General features: G+C 43.4%; 1 protein-coding gene across 2 annotated transcripts in view; it reads right to left on the reverse strand.

The window, feature by feature from the left end:
- Positions 1-2,157: 2,157 nt before the first annotated feature.
- Positions 2,158-17,333, reverse strand: part of LOC104935802 (ras-related protein Rap-1b) — an 18,049-nt gene continuing 2,873 nt past the window's right edge. Inside the window, exons 2-8 of one of the 2 annotated variants that reach the window (XM_019276642.2) lie at positions 7,337-7,406; positions 6,243-6,311; positions 4,982-5,038; positions 4,640-4,780; positions 3,555-3,698; positions 2,969-3,061; positions 2,158-2,851 (exon numbers count right to left, since the gene is read on the reverse strand). In XM_019276642.2, coding sequence (XP_019132187.1) covers positions 2,975-3,061; positions 3,555-3,698; positions 4,640-4,780; positions 4,982-5,038; positions 6,243-6,311; positions 7,337-7,393 — 555 coding nt within the window. In that variant the 5' untranslated portion in view covers positions 7,394-7,406 and the 3' untranslated portion in view covers positions 2,158-2,851; positions 2,969-2,974. Of the gene's footprint in view, positions 2,852-2,968; positions 3,062-3,554; positions 3,699-4,639; positions 4,781-4,981; positions 5,039-6,242; positions 6,312-7,336; positions 7,410-17,333 lie in introns of those variants that run through there. The other variant, XM_027282506.1, reaches the window with a different exon arrangement.

Genomic DNA, 17,333 nt, shown 5'->3' on the forward strand with positions numbered 1-17,333 from the left:
TGTTCTGGAAGAAGAAACCAGTTCAGACCAGCTTTCATACCAGTTTGAACCTCCTGAACACGGACCGGACCAAAACCAGAATGGGAAAACGAGGCGTTTGTGCCGATACTGGGCTGGCTGAACTGGCTCCTTTTACATTTCACTGGTCGTCATGCCATACAGAGAAAAAGAAGCAGATTTATTTCAGGAACATAAAATCTTTTTTCTTCTCGGTGTGAATTCATTATTTCAGTTTGCATTCGGCTGCGGACGCGACTCGTCACTTCACAGTGCGACTTCTGTTCTTCAAACTCGACAACACCTCCATCGCTTTCGGCCCGGGGGTGGATTTTAGCCTAGCTTAGCACAAAGACTGGAAGCAGAGGGAAACTGCTAGCCTAGCTCTATAAAAAGTGAAAAAATACGTCTTCACCGAGATTCAGTTACGGACGTCACGGCCTCCGTATGCTTCAAAGTGAGAGCTCGTCTGAGACCTCCTTTCTGAGGCTGCTCTCGAGCGTCAGACGGATCGTTTGAGGCACACTGAGAACTTTCAGATCGTAAAAACTATCCAACTGTTACAGTCGCAGAAGTCGCACGAAATGACGGACGCCACCGCAGCCTCAGTTACTGTGGAAGCCAGAAAGGTCGGAGTGCAGCCGCGGCCAGGTGTGGATCTGATTGGCTGTTCTCTCGGGGAGCACAGGTGGAACACCTGATTTCAGATTTGTGAGTAAATAAACATTTATAACACTATGACGTAGCTGTGAAGAGGTTTTAGGACGCTCAGTGTTTAAGCATCAGATATATCGGATCAGAGCCGCGGCTGCGATCGGACTCTTCGCCTGGAAGCTTCTGCTCGGGCATGCAAACTGTGGCAGCACCTCCTGGAGATCAGACTGACAGAAACATCAACATGCTACATGACTGAACGTACTGGAGGAGAACCAGAATACTGACAGCAGTACCGAGCCGTACCGCGGTACTCCGCCCGGTGGTACAGCAGTACTCACAGAGGTCGACTGGTCCGACATACTGTAATCTGTAAGACGACCACGCTCACGTTACAAAACACGAGAATATTTTTTTTTTAAAAAAAGGCTTTCCGTGGCTGCTGCCGCTTCACAGGCCACGCCCCCTCGCACATGACGGGGGCGGGGCTTCAGCTTCAACCTCCTCTGATTGGTCTCAGCCGTGCTACTGCTGCAAAGAAACACAGATTTTAGCTCAACTTTGACGTCTTTGACCGATGACGCCGAGGACACGGACGAACTTTTTTGGTCACGATTTTAGTCCTCCATACGTGGACACGTCCATCAGCGTCTCCCTCTCAGGTGTGTCTTGTTAATAACATTAATAATCAGGTAATATCGCGGTTAATCATAACACCTGCGGGCCGCCCTGCTCGGTAAATATAACACAACCCCGCCCTCCCCGACCCGGGCCAAAAAAAAAAAGGTCATCGTCACGGAAACTGGCCTGGTTCACTTTTGTTGTTATGCAGCTCACACACACAAACACACACTCACAACCACACACACACACACACACACACACACACACACACACACACTGGACCAGTGTGAGTCTGCTGTCTAAAGGCAACATGTCCGCCCTGAGCAGCAGACACAGAGTCAGCTCACCGCGCTACCATGCTAACGAGATAGCACGAAGCTAACTTATTTGTTAGCGTAGCATCCCCTTAAGCTTTGGCTGTTAGCACTCATGCTAAAGTTCCAATGTTGTCTAACTAGCTACATGCTAACTAGCTACAAGCTAGCTCACAGCAACCATTTGTTTCTCTGTGAATAAATATGTTTTACTAGCCGCTAGGCTAACAAGGTAGCCCATAGCTGTGAGAGCTAACACTCCACAAGTCAGTTAGTTAGCTAGTTAGCATTCCCTATTAGCAATACTAGCACTAAGAGCTAGCCTTTAGCCACCAGTTTCCTTGGGGATATGCTAACAATGCTAACAATGTTTCTTAATATGTTTTGCTAGCTGCACGCTAATTTGGACAGTTAGCATCGTCTTTGCCAATTCAGACCTACAGCTGTCGGCTAACTGAAGCTAGCCCGAAGCCGCCACAGCGCGGTGAGCTGACGGCATGAGCTGCTGCGCCACCCTAGCCCCGCCCGCCCCGCCCTAACCCCGCCCGCCCCAGAAATCATAAACAAAAACATTAAATGACTTTTATATCTTTTCACACAGAAACATAATAATAATAATCACTGTATACTAACCACTGTATGGATCCACAGGTTCAACCAGAGCCACACACACACACACACACACACACACACACACACACACACACACACACACACAAAGCCAGCCATGTTAGCTGTGACAACACAACCAGGTAACCGTGGCAACAACATGGCTGACTAGCGAAGTGGTCAGAACTGCGTGTGATTGGCTCGGCACTGCCAGGAAATACAAGTGAAAAAGCTAAAACAGGAAACAGGAAAGAAACATTTCAAATTAAAAGGATAAGAAGCCACTCCCCAAGCGCAAAATGGCCTTAGCAGAGAGCATGATGGGAACCGTAGTTTAAATTTGGGCAGTTGTTTGGACAGCCCCCCAATTCCTGCAACAGCAGAATTCATCATCATCATCATCATCATCATCATCACCGCCGCCGCAGTCTTTCGATGTTTGGTTTTAATGTTTCCAAGGCAACCGTCTCCGTCAGACAGTGTGGTGAGGGCCAGGAGGGGTGGGGGTGGGAGATGTGGTCGTCACGGGAACAGAGGTCAGAGGTGGCGGATGTTGACGATGACATGGCTGTGTTAAAGGGGCGTGGCCAGCTGGAAGATGCGGTGTGATTGGTTGGTTGGTTGGTTGGTTGTCGGTCAGGTGAGCAGAAAAACTGAAGAGGGGGAGAGAATAAACACATGAGTGTGTGTGTGTGTGTGAGTGTGAGTGTGAGTGTGTGTGTGTGTGTGTGTGAGTGTGTGTGTGTGTGAGTGTGTGTTTAACACCTCACCTGTCATTAGAGAAGTTGACAGGTGGACTTTTTGCGAGCTTTCCCCGGAACTGGACTCTTCCTGTTGATCTGTCGTACGAGGTCGTAAAAGATCTGCAAACACACAAACATTTAAATATTTACAATAAATATTAATAAACTAAAATAATAAAGAACAAAAACAGACTTTAAACCAACAACAACAACAACAACAACATGTCAACCAGCTGACCAGCACACTGTAGGTAAGTACTTCAAAAACACTGACACAAGAACACACGTTATATTGATATTCATCAAAATATATATCAATTAAGACTTAAAAAAGACGGTAAAATGACGTCAGCAGCAGCAACAATGAAAAAACCTTTTACAGAGAAACGCTGTTTTTATTTTACAGATTTCACCTTCAGTATATTATTAAATGTTATATTATAAAAGTCCATATAATGAGCCTGATATTTAATTACAGTTAGTTACTGTCATTTTACAGGAATCTGTATGTAATTTAAGAAAGCAGAAGAAATTCAGTTTGTATGTTAATTCACCGAGTTTGTTACCTGTACTGTAAGTGTGTGTGTGTGTGTGTGTGTGTGTGTGCGCTCACCTCGTTGACGTTGATCTTGCTCTTGGCTGAGGTCTCCAGGAAGGCGCAGGAGTTCCACTGGCGTGCGAGGCCGATGCCCGACTCCTTGGCCACCACGCGCTCCACCTCCAGGTCACACTTGTTTCCCACGAGGATCATGGGAACCTGCAGCGTCACACAGAGCGTTCACACTCGTGAATCCAACACGGCGGATCTGTCTCTGTCTTAACTTCATTTGCAGAGAGAGCTGTCGTTAAGTTTGCAGTAACGAGCTTTAACGACTCACTTCAACACAGCAACAACAGCAACATTCTCTGAGTCTAGTTTTCTAGAAGTTATTTACAGACGTCACCTTCAGCTTTCTTTAAATTTTATGGACTGATTAATTAAATAATTAAGTTATAACTAGATTAACTGAGTCAGATTCAGCTTCACGGCCGCACTGTTGTTACTCTGCAGTGCAGTTCAGCGTCACAGAGTGTGAAGTGAATTGATTCATCACTGAGCGCTCTCATCCTGTCTGAGCTCATGAAGCCTTCGACCAGCAGGCGGCAGCAAAACGCTCAGACAGTCCGACGTCTCTGCAATGAATCCTCCATGAAGGTTAAAACGTTCAGTTTGTTTCAGACGCTGATTCAACTCTCGTCTCGTCTTTCCTCGACAGAGCGCTTCACGTTTCAACAAAAGGAGGTTAAACCGTCTGTTTTTAGGGGCCTTTACTGAACTCAGTTTCCCAGAAGCCCTCGCTGTGTGCAGGCTCGACATGAGTGAGTCGCGAACAGAGAGGAGCGAACGCTGAATGACTTCAGGAGTGATCGTTGGTGTGGATAGAACCAACTTACTATGACAGAAGCGCCCATGTTTGTAGTTCTTTCATGGGAGTTGTAGTTTTGTTTTTGTTTTTTTTCCCCCAGTGCTCACAAAGTAATCGATGTTTAAATCAACATTTTATAACTTTCCTCAGATAAACTAACATCTGTTCACGCACAGAAGAAGAAGAGGAGGTTTACAGGCCCGGGGAATGGAGCCGGTGTTGTGCCAGAACAGGAGCTGAACAAGCGGGCAATATAACTGTGTGTGTGTGTGTGTGTGTGTGTGTGTCGTACATCCTCGGTGTCCTTCACTCTGAGGATCTGCTCTCTGAGGTCCTGAAGGTCATTGAAGGTCGACTGAGCCGTGATGGAGTAAACCAGAGCAAAGCCCTGACCGTTCTTCATGTACAGGTCTCTCATCGCCGTGAACTGCTCCTGTAGACAGGCAGACAGACAGGTGGTCAGGCAGACAGACAGGCGCACTGTACAGCCAAAAGTATATGGACACCCTCTGATTCTTCCTGGTTTAGGCAAGACAATTAGTTCTAATAAGGATAAGACAGGCAGACAGACAGGCAGACAGACAGACAGACAGACAGACAGACAGAGACAGACAGACAGACAGACGGCTCTTACTGTTCCTGCTGTGTCCAGGATCTCCAACATACACTGCTGTCCATCGACCTCGACTTGCTGGAAAGAGACAGAGAGTTTAAACAGACATTACTGTCGTCGTATCTGACTTTAAAATGTAATTCCTCTCATCATATTATTGTAATTCTTATTTAGTGGTTAAGTCATCTGTAAGCTGACAGAAACATGTGACACAGAGATGATTAAAGCACGACGCCTGTTCGGTGCTCTCGCCCTGCCTCGTGTCGGACGGAGGCGCTGGGTGGAGGTGTGTTGTGAAACTCGTATGCAGTGTTAAACCACACTCAGCCTCTTCACTGTGTCTCAGGCGGGTGGTGTCAGCGAACACGGCGTCGTGAAACAAACGCCTTTTCATTTTTTATCTGTGGACGTCCGGCGTGACGAGAAACTACAAAACAAACCTCTGGACCAGGAAAACGACAAGAAGTTTTTAAATAAATTAGACTTTTTATCTCCGGATTTAAACTTAATTATCACGTAATAAAACAATTTAACTTCTTAATGATGCAATCAGTTTGATTTATTACACCAGAATTCAAGCTTTCTGACTCATCATGTCATCATTTTGACTTCCTGTATCATATTTTAACTTATCAGGACAAAATTGGAACTTTGAACATCAGAATTTTGAATTTATAGTCACAAAATTCTTCTTCTAACTTTCTAACTCTAACTTTTCTCGCGTTTTAACTCATTAACTTAAATTTTTGTCACTTTTTTTACTTGTAATATCACAATTCAGACTTTTTAATCTTTATTTTTTAACTTTCTATATCATAATTTTGATGTATATGAATGAAATGAATGAATGAAATATCATAACTGTAACTTTTGATTTATTAGAACATGATTGTTCGTTTTTGACATAATAATTTTGACTTGTGTCATATTTGTGATGTATTTTAACTTTTTAGATCAAAATGTATTATATTATATGTATTATAAACATCATTTTAACTTATTATTTAACATAATTTTGACTTTTTAATCTCAGAATTTGAACCTTTTCTATCATCAATCAGTCACAATATTCTCCTTCTACTAACTCATAACAGAATTTTTACTTTATATATCAGAGGTTAATGATAAACAGATTAATTAATCGTTTATCTTCCATATTCTTCATCCTCCTCTTTCCGTTCGTGCTATGCGATTAGCCCTCAGTCTTTCCCATCATGCCTTGCTGTCTCATATAGACCGACCGGTCACAGCGAGACGGGCGGGGCGACGGCGGCTGTCTTACCTTCCTGTAGGAATCCTCTATCGTCGGGTCGTACTTCTCCACGAAGATTCCCTGAACAAACTGGACAGTCTGGAGACAGACAGACAGACAGAGAGACAGACAGACAGACAGACAGACAGACAGACAGACAGACAGACAGGCAGTGACATAAAGAGAAGTAGGGCAGAGTGTTAATGGAGCTCTGTTCTGTCTCTATTGGAAGTCATTAGATTGGAATTAATGTGACACACTGACACGTCTCCATTATATCATCTGGAGAGAAACACTTCATTGTAGTGAGATGTACACAGTGTGTGTGTGTGTGTGTGTGTGTGTGTGTGTGAATGGACTGAGCAGACAAACAGTGACATCAGTCTGCATCCATTTTCTGGAGCAACTTCAGAAAATCTCGAAACGTTTTTCGTCGACTCTTCGTCCTTCGGGAGAAGTACGTAACGCTTTACGGCACTAAGTCACACAGCAGCAACTATTTCACTGATTCTGGTGAAACTGGATCATATTTTATGGAGGAAATGTTTTCTGGTTTTCCCTCTGATGTCCTCCGGCTGCTCCGCCTCAACTCTCTGTGATTTACAGAGTTTATGATGGACAGTGAAGTAAACTGCTGACAGCTGTAGCTGCTGTTAGCTCAGTCCGTCAGCTTGGTGGTGAGCTCAGAGCGACGGGGACCCGTCGCTCTGAGCTCACCGCCAAGCTGACGAACTGAGTGTTTGTACCAACAGGCGTTATGGACTACCAGGAAGAAGAAGAGGAGGTAACCAGGCTCAGCAGCTTCTATGGACATGATGGCAGAGGAGAAGAGAGTGAAGAGGACGCTGACGGAGGAAGCTAAGAAGAGAAAAGGAGAGAGTGAGCGAGCAAGAAGCCGCCGGACAAGAGTAAATGTGGGACTGACTTTTAGTGGTTGGTGAGAGCTTGGTGAAATAAAAGGCTGAAAGACAGACGCCGAGCTGGGCTGACTGCTGCTGGACTAGGCAGTGAGATCAGCTGCTGCTGGTGATCAGAAGTAATGTAATCAGAGTAAATACTCGAGTACAGCTGAACATAGTTACCACAGCGGGATTACACTCTGAACAAACAGTGAAGTTACTCACCAGCGCTGACTTGCCGACTCCTCCTGATCCTAAAACAACCAGTTTGTATTCACGCATCCTGACTGTCTGTCTGCTGGGCGAGAGAGAGACAGAGAGAGAGAGAGAGACAGGGAGGTCACCACTTCGCTCATCATTTCCAATCAGCCAATCACAGAGCAGCATCACTATAAGCTCCACCTGCTGCTACAACGCACCTGGAGCTGTAAAACTATCAATTACACACACACACACACACACACACACACACACACACACACACAGATGAAGATTTCCTCCCTCTCGGTGGGAGGTAATAATTACCCAGCATGCATCTGGGTGTTCATGAAAACAATGAGATCATGTGATCATACAGCTGGCAGTGATGTCACAACCACACGATCCTTCCTGGTTCCCTGTGTGTGTTTAAGTGTGTGTGTGTGTAATATATATACACACATATACACACACATACCAGTCATGCCTCCTTTTCGTTGCAGCAACAAGAAGCAACATGACGGAGATAAAACACACACACACACACACACACTCATCTATGTTAATAAGGGTCTGCCAGGGTTGCCATGGTGATGAGATAAGTGTGTGTGTGTGGTTAAGCAGGTGGTGTGAGGACCAAACATTAACATCTCTCTCTAACCAGCATGTTATTTTACCCAGAAGCCTCAGTTTCTGCCCAATTAGTGCAACAACAAACAGCAAACACGGAGCTGGACATTAAGAGTGTGTGTGTGTGTGTGTGTGTGTGTGTGTGTGTGTGTGATCGATCTAATGAGTTTGTCTCAGCATGCGGTTCAGGATCAGGACTTCATTAAAACACACATCAGACATTATAACACGAAAAAAAATCATTTTTCCTGTCACGTTAGAGATCCAGAAACATCCTCACAGTTATCTAGAAACATCCTCACAGTTATCTAGAAACATCCTCACAGACATCTAGAAACATCCTCACAGTTATCTAGAAACATCCTCACAGACATCTAGAAACATCCTCGCAGTTATCTAGAAACATCCTCACAGACATCTAGAAACATCCTCACAGACATCTAGAAACATCCTCACAGTTATCTAGAAACATCCTCACAGACATCTAGAAACATCCTCACAGACATCTAGAAACATCCTCACAGTTATCTAGAAACATCCTCACAGACATCTAGAAACATCCTCACAGACATCTAGAAACATCCTCACAGTTATCTAGAAACATCCTCACAGACATCTAGAAACATCCTCACAGACATCTAGAAACATCCTCACAGTTATCTAGAAACATCCTCACAGACATCTAGAAACATCCTCACAGACATCTAGAAACATCCTCACAGTTATCTAGAAACATCCTCACAGACATCTAGAAACATCCTCACAGACATCTAGAAACATCCTCACAGTTATCTAGAAACATCCTCACAGACATCTAGAAACATCCTCACAGACATCTAGAAACATCCTCACAGTTATCTAGAAACATCCTCACAGACATCTAGAAACATCCTCACAGACATCTAGAAACATCCTCACAGTTATCTAGAAACATCCTCACAGACATCTAGAAACATCCTCACAGACATCTAGAAACATCCTCACAGTTATCTAGAAACATCCTCGCAGACATCTAGAAACATCCTCGCAGTTATCTAGAAACATCCTCTCAGACATCCAGAAACATCCTCGCAGACATCTAGAAACATCCTCACAGTTATCTAGAAACATCCTCACAGTTATCTAGAAACATCCTCGCAGTTATCTAGAAACATCCTCGCAGACATCTAGAAAGATCCTCGTAGACATCTAGAAACATCCTCGCAGACATCTAGAAACATCCTCACAGACATCCAGAAACATCCTCACAGTTATCTAGAAACATCCACACAGTTATCTAGAAACAACCTCACAGTTATCCAGAAAAATCCTTGCCTAAACATAACCAAAATTAAGCATTCAAGCTTTATTTTGAAAGTATGTACTTTGTGTATTTGTATGTATTTCCAGCTCTGTGTTTATAAATTAATAATCTCTATGTGACTTTAATCCTGATGCTGAGGTTGCTTAAAGCCACAAGGTGGAAACAGGGAGCCGTTCACACGTGGAGGTTTAGACGTCCAGTTGTCAGTGAATGCATCAGCAGAGGTGGATTTCAGTGCCTGGAGGTGTGAAAAAGGGCCCGCCTCACTACGTCTCTGTTCACTTTGATGCAACAAGTCCAGGCGAGTTCGGGGAATCACAGGAAGTCATGAACCGAAGCAGCAGCAGGCGAGGCCGAAGAAGGGAAAGTGAATCTGCCAGATCAACTCTCTACCTGACTGACCCTGGTTCTAGTTCATGACACATAAACCAACATGTACACAGTAACGAGACCATCACAGTAAAAAATCAGTTAACGCTGCATTAGTGTTTCTTTTTGGCCAGCAGAGACGCACAGCCTGACTTATAATCACCTTATAAAGCTGTTATGGCTAACGCCCAATCATGATCATCATATCTGAGTCATGTCTGTCCCCTGACGACCTTTATTCACTCTCTTTTAGCTCTGCTTTTGGTCTCCACCAATGAGGTGTGTTTATCAGAGAACAGCTGAACCAAAACGAGGAGCTAAAAGACCCTAAAAAGCTCTTCAGAGGTGCAGAGACCGACGTTACCTTTCACAGGTGTGTCAACAAACATATCCATGTGATGTAATCACAGTACAAACTTCAAAATAAAACACATCCAGGATCTTTAGTGCGACATAATGTAGAGCTGAACGACATCAGTAATAATAGTAAATATTATGTGAGTAACCTGCAGCCCTGATATGTTTATATCTCTAGAAAATGTTTCAACCTGTCACAAATGATGAAGATTTTCTTTATAAATTAATTATTTTCCCAATTAAATCTGTTTACATCACAGCCACAGCCTCTGTGCGTCTATAATACACTGATAATATCATAAAACACCAGAAACTGGATATTAATATGAGCACATATCATGTTTATAGACAGAACTCACAAATGTGACTGTAGTGTGATTATATTTTATATCATAAAATTCAGATTTTTTTCTAAACTTGCCTCTAATTTGTTTTTTTTTTCTTGGAAGGTGTCAGGAGACAGACGTGGCGGCAGACAGACAGGGGTCAGCAGCGACGACAACGGCGCTGTACAGGCCAAAATTAGTGGACACCCGCCTGATTCTTCGTGGTTAGGCAAGACAATTAGTTTTCTAATAAGGATAAGACAGACAGAACAAAAGCACAGACGAGACGGCAACAGCAACAACGACAGCAGGAACAGAAGACAAGCAAGACAGACGAACGCTCTGTACTGTCCTCTGTGTCCAGGATCTCCAACTACACACTGGCTGTCCAGTCGACCTCGACTTGTGGAAAGAAGAGAGTTTTTAAACAGACATTACTGCAGCGTATCTGACGTTAAAACGTAATCCTCGATCATGAATTATTTATTCTTAGTTTGAGTGGTTAAGTCAATCTTAACGGACAGAACATTGACACAGAGATGATTAAAGCGACGGCGTTGGGGTCGGTCTCTCGCCCTGCCTCGTGTCGGGGACGAGGCGCTGGTGGAGGTGTGTGTGTGAAACTCGTATGCGTGGTAAACCCACTCAACCGTCTTCACTGTGCTCAAGCAGGCGGTGGTGGTCACGAAACACGGCGGTCGGAAACAACGCCGATTTCATTTTATATCTTGTGGACGTCCAGCGGTGACGAGAACTACAAACAAACTTCTGGACGCAGAAAACGACAGAGTTTTAAATAAATTAACTTTTATCTCCGGGATTTAACTTAAATATCACGAATAAAACATGTATAACTTCTTAATGATGCAATCAGTTTTTTGATTTATTACACAGAATTCAAACTTTCTCTGACTCATCGTGTCATCATTTTGACTTCCTCTGTACAGATTTTGTAACGTTCGCAGGACAAAATTGAACGTTTGAAACAGTCAAATGTTTAATTTATGTAACACAAATTCTCTCTGAGACGTTCTAACTCCCGCGTTTAACTCATTAACTATATTTTGTGCACTTTTTTGTTTACTGTAAGTATCACAATTCAGACTTTTATCTTATTTTTTAACTTTCTGATTCATAGTTTGTGGTATGTAATGGAACTTTATTGCCATGTGTTCACTTTGTCATATCATGAACTGAACTTTTGATTTATTTAGAACACAGTCTTTTTTGACAGTAATAATTTTTGACCGGTTGTGTCCAGAGTGGTTGTCAGAATTTTGACTTTGGTTAAATCAAAGTGTATTATAGTATAGTATTATAAACATGCATTAACTTATTATACATATTTGACTTTAACCGATAGTTGAACATTTTCTAATGCTCATCAATGCAATCTCATCACACAATAGGCTCCATTCTACCTACGCTGACAGAATTATTTACTGTTATATATCAGAAGTATTAATGACTTAACGTTATGGACTTCCATCGTATTGTCATTTCATCATCCTCATCTTTTCGTTGTCTGTGCATCGGATTGCCCTCAATCTTTCCCATCAGGCCTGCTGTCTCATAAGACCGACCGGTCCAAGCGAGACGGCGGGGCACATCGGCTGTCTTACCTTCCTTAGAACCTCATCGTCGGGTCGTACTTCTCCACGAAGATTCCCTGAAGCAAACTGGACAGTCCCCTGGAACAGCAGGAACAACACAACAGAGAACAGACATACATACAAGACAGACAGACATGCAGTGACAATAAAAGAGAGTAGGGCAGAGTGTTTAATGGAGTCCGTCTGCTGTCGTCTAATGGAAAGTCAGTAGATTGGAATTAATGTGACACAACGGACACGTCTCCATTATTCATCTGGAGAATCAACCTCATTGTAGTGAGATGTACACATGTGTTTGTGTGTGTGTGTTGTGTGTGTGTGTGTGTGTGTGTTGTTGTGAATGGACTGACAGAAAACAGTGACATAACCAGTCTGCATGCATATTTCTGGACAACTGTCAGAAACCTGAAGTTTTCGGTCGACGTCTCTTCGGGAGAAGGACGGTAACGCTTACGGCACTAACACACAGAGCACTATTTACACTGATTCTGGTAACTGGATCATATTTATGGAGAAATGTTTGCTGTCTGTTTTCCTCTGATGTGTACCTCCGCAAGCTGCTGCTCCGCCTCACTCTCTTGATTTACAGAGGTTATGGATGGAATGAAGTAAACTGCTGAAAGCTTAGCTGCTGGGAGCTCTTTATCTCAGTCTGTTAGCTGCGTTAGCTCATGTTAGCTCAGTCTGTTTAAGCTGCTGTAGCTCATGTTAGCTCAGTCTGTTAGCTGCTGTGCTCATGTTAGCTCATGTTAGCTCAGTTTGTTAGCTGCTCTTAGGCTTTGTTAGCTCAGTCTTGGTTAGCTGCTGTTAGCTCATTTAGCTCATGTTAGCTCAGTTTGTTTAGCTGCTTTGCTCTTACTATGTTACTCGAGTCTGTGAGCTGCTTGTTAGCCATGTTAGCGCAAGCAGTTCTTAGGCTGCTGGTGGCTGCTGTTAGCTCATCTGTTAGCTGCTGTTAGCCTCATGTTAGCCTCAGTCTGGTGTACGCTGTTAGCTAGTTTGTTAGTGCTTAGCTATGGTTAGCTCAGTCTGTTAGCCTGCTGTTAGCTCATGTTAGCGCAGTCTGTTAAGCTGCTGTTAGCTCAGTTTGTTAGCGCTGTTAGCTCATGTTAGCTCAGTCTGTTAGCGTGTTAGCTCATGTTAGCTCAGTTGTTAGCTGCGTTAGCTCACTTTAATAAGCTGCTGTAGCGTCAGTTTTGTGAGCTGCTGTTGCTAATGGCAGAGGCGCTTTGGACCACCGGAGAAGAGAGGAAGAGGTTGACAGGGAAAGGGACGGGGAGCAGAGCTGGTGTTTTGTTACGAGAACAGGAGCTGGAAGCCAGCATTCAGAACAGCTTCTATGGACATGATGGCAGAGGAAGAAGAGAAAGGTGAGAGGACGCTGACGGAGAAGCGAAGAAGAGAAAAGGAGAGAGTGACGAGCGAAGCCGCCGGACAAGAGTAAATGTGGGACTGACTTTTAGTGGTGGGTGAGAGCTTGGTGAAATAAAAGGCTGAAAGACAGACGCGAGCTGGCGTGACTCTCGGGACTAGGCAGTGATATCAGCTGCTGCCTGGTGAGCAAATTAATGGGTAATCAGAGCAAATACTCGAGTACAGCTGAACATAGTTAACACAGCGGGATTACTCTGAACAAACAGTGAAGGTTTACTACCAGCGCTGACTTGCCGACTCTCCTGATCTAAAACAACCAGTTGTATGCACGAGCATCCCCTGAACTGTCTGTCTTCATGGGGCGAAGAGAGACACAGAGAGAGAGAGACAGGGAGGATCAACGACCACTTCGCTCAGCCTTTTTTCCATCAGCCAATCACAGAGCAGCATCACTATAAGCTCCACCTGGCTGCTAACAACCCCTGAGCGGTAAACTATCATTACACACACACACACACACACATGAAGATTTCCTTCTTCCTCCCTCTCATGTGGGAAGTAATGATTACCCGCATGCATCTGGTGTTCAGATGAAAACATGAGATCAATGTGATCATTACAGTGGCCAGTTGATGTCACAACCAACGCGATCCTTCCTGGTTCCCTGTGTGGGTGTGTGGAAATATATACACAGATACACACACACATACCAGTCGTGGCCTCTTTTCGTTTGCATAGCAACAAGAAGCACAGACGGAGATAAACACACAACAAACCACACAACTACACACACCGATTTTAATAAGGGTCTGCCAGGGTTGCCATGGGATGAGAGAAGTTGTGTTGGTGTGGTTTAAGCGGTGGTGTGAAGGGACGCGAAACTAGTCATCTCTCCTAAAACTCAGCATGTTATTTTTACCCAGAAGCCTCAGTTTCGTGCCCATTAGTGCAACAACAAACAGCAAACACGGAGTGGACATTAAGAGTGTGTGTGTGTGTTGTGTGTGTGGTGTGTGTGTGTGTGTGTGATCGTCTAATGAGTTTTTCTCAAGCAGTGTGGTTAGGATCAGGACTTGCATTAAACACACATAAGACATTATGACACAAAAAAAAATCCTTGTTCCGTCACGGTAAGATCGAAACATCGTACAGAGCATCCCACAGTTATCAGAAACATCCTCACGTTTACATCTAGAAAACATCCTCACAGTTATCTAGAAACAATCCTGACACCTAGGAATCAATTCACAGCATCTAGAAACATCCTCAGTATCTAGAAACAATCCTCACAGTTTTATCGAGAAGACATCCTCACGTTTATCTAAACATCCTACGCATGAAACAGCTCACAGGATCCACCATCAGAAACATCCTCAGCTACTCTAGAAAACATCCTCAAGGATCAGAAAATCTCAAGAATCTAGAAACATCCTCAACAGTTTACGAAAAAAACATCCTCACAGTTAGTCTAGAAACATCCTCACAGATATGTAGAAACAGCCTCAATATCTAGAAACATGCCTCACAAGCATATCTAGAAACAATCCTCAGTTATACTAGAAACATCCTGCACAGTATCTAGAAACAAATCCTTGCAGTTATCATAGAAACCTCCTCAACTCAGTTATCTAGAAACATCCCACAGATAGACTCCTAGTATAAACTCCTCAGGCATATATCTAGAAAATCCTCACAGATAGCTAAATAATCCTCCATTCTGAACATGCCACAGATCTAGAAACATCCTCACAGTTATCTAGAAACATCCTCCGTACATCTGAGAAACATCCTCACAGATCTATCCGTATTAGAAACATCGCACAGTTATCTAGAAACATCCTCAGTTGATCGAGAACATCCTCACAGACATCTAGAAACATCCTCCAGTTATCCTAGAGCTACGAACTCAGCTCCTCGAGTTATCTAGAAACATCCTCGTTAAATCTGAAACAGTCCGTCATACTCTAGAAACATCCTCACAGAATCTAGAAACATCCTCACAGTATCCTAGAAACATCCTCAAGTTTATCTAGAACAAGCATCGCTAATGACAGTGAAACATCCACAGAACATCTAGAAACATCCTCAGTCATATCTAGAAACATCCTCATGTTATCTAGAAACAAATCCTCACAGTATCCATGAAACATCCTCGCATATCTAGAAACATCATCCTCGCATATCAACAGCCCGTTACGAAAACATCCCAGCACAGACACTCTAGAAACATCCTCACAGTTATTAGAAAACATCCAGCGAACTAGAACATCTGAACATTACCGAGACATCCTAGAAACATCTGAGTACTTAGAAACAAATCCTCCAGTACTCTAGAAACATCCCGGTCATAAACTAGAAACATCCTGGATGTATCAAAGAAACATCGCTCACAGACAGCAGAAACACCCTCACAGAATCTAGAAACCATCCGCCAGAGTCTAGAACATCCTCGAAGCATCTGTAGAAAATCTTTAGAACCAGAAACAGCCGCGCAGACATCAGAAACATCCTCATCAGACATCTAGAACATCCTCCAGACATCTAGAAACATCCTCGCAGACATCTAAAACATCCTGCGACATCTAGAAACCCACAGCATCTAGAAACACCTCGAACAGACATCTAGAAACACCGCTGCAGACATCTAGAAACATCCTCAGGTATCTAGAAACATCACAGTTACTCTCTCGACATGACATCCTCGCAGACATCTAGAAACATCCTCGCAGTTAGTCTAGAAACATCCTGCATATCCTAGAACAGTACAGAACTGAAACATCAATCCTCCAGAATCTAGAAACATCCACAGTCATTTCTGAGAAATCGTAACTGTTACTAGAAACATTCCTTGGGCAGACACTAGAAACATCCCACAGTTATCTAGAAAGCCTCTAAGTTATCAGAAACATCCTCGCATTTATCTAAAAAAAATCCTTGCAGACCTCCTGAAACAAAACATCCTCACAGTATCTAGAAAACATCCTCACATATCTGAACATCCTCACAGTTTCTAGAAACATCCTCACAGACATCAGAAACATCCTCACATTATCTAGAAACACCTGCCTAAACTAACCAAATTAAGTCATCAGCTTTATTTTTGAAGTATGTCTTTTGTGTATTGTAATGTATTTCCAGCTCTGTCTTTATAAATTAATAATCTCTATGTGACTTTAATCCTGATGCTGAGGTTGCTTAAAGCCACAAGGTGGAAACAGGGAACCGTTCACCGACTGGAGGTTTTAGACGTCCAGTTGTCAGTGAATGCATCAGCAGAGGGGGATTTCAGTGCCTGGAGGTGTGAAAAAGGGCCCCGCCTCCTACGTCCTGTTCACTTTGAATGCAACAAGTCCAGGCGAGTTCGGGGAAATCACAGGAAGCATTACAGAAACAGGGGCAGCAGCCGGGCGAAGAAGGGAAAGTGAATCTGCCAGATCAACTCCTACCTGACTGACCCTGGTCTTCTAGTTCGACAACATAAACCACATGTACAACAGTAAAGAGACCATCACAGTAAAAAACAGTTAACGCTGCATTAGTGTTTCTTTTTGGCCAGCAGAGACGCACAGCCTGACTTATAATACCTTATAAAGTGTTATGGCTAACGCCCAACATGATCATCATATCTGAGTCATGTCTGTCCCCTAAGACCTTTATTCACTCTCATTTTAGCTCTGCTTTTGGTCTCCACCAATGAGGTGTGTACAGAGAACAGCTGAACCAAAACGAGGAGCTAAAAGACCCTAAAAAGCTCTTCAGAGGTGCAGAGACCGACGTTAACCTTTCACCTTTCACAGGTGGGGTCAACAAACATATCCATGTGATGTGTAATCACAGTACAAACTTCAAATAAACACATCCAGGTTCTTTAGGCGACATAAGTAGAGCTGAACGACATCAGTAATAATAGAAATTATTATGTGAGTAACCTGCAAGGCCCTGATATGTTTTGATACTCGAGAAAGGTTCACACTGTCACAAATGATGAAGATTTTCTTTATAAATTAATGTTTCTTTGTTTCTCCATTAAATACTGTTTTACATCACAGCCA

This window comes from Larimichthys crocea, chromosome X (assembly GCF_000972845.2).
Source record: "Larimichthys crocea isolate SSNF chromosome X, L_crocea_2.0, whole genome shotgun sequence".
Taxonomy (NCBI): domain Eukaryota; kingdom Metazoa; phylum Chordata; class Actinopteri; family Sciaenidae; genus Larimichthys; species Larimichthys crocea.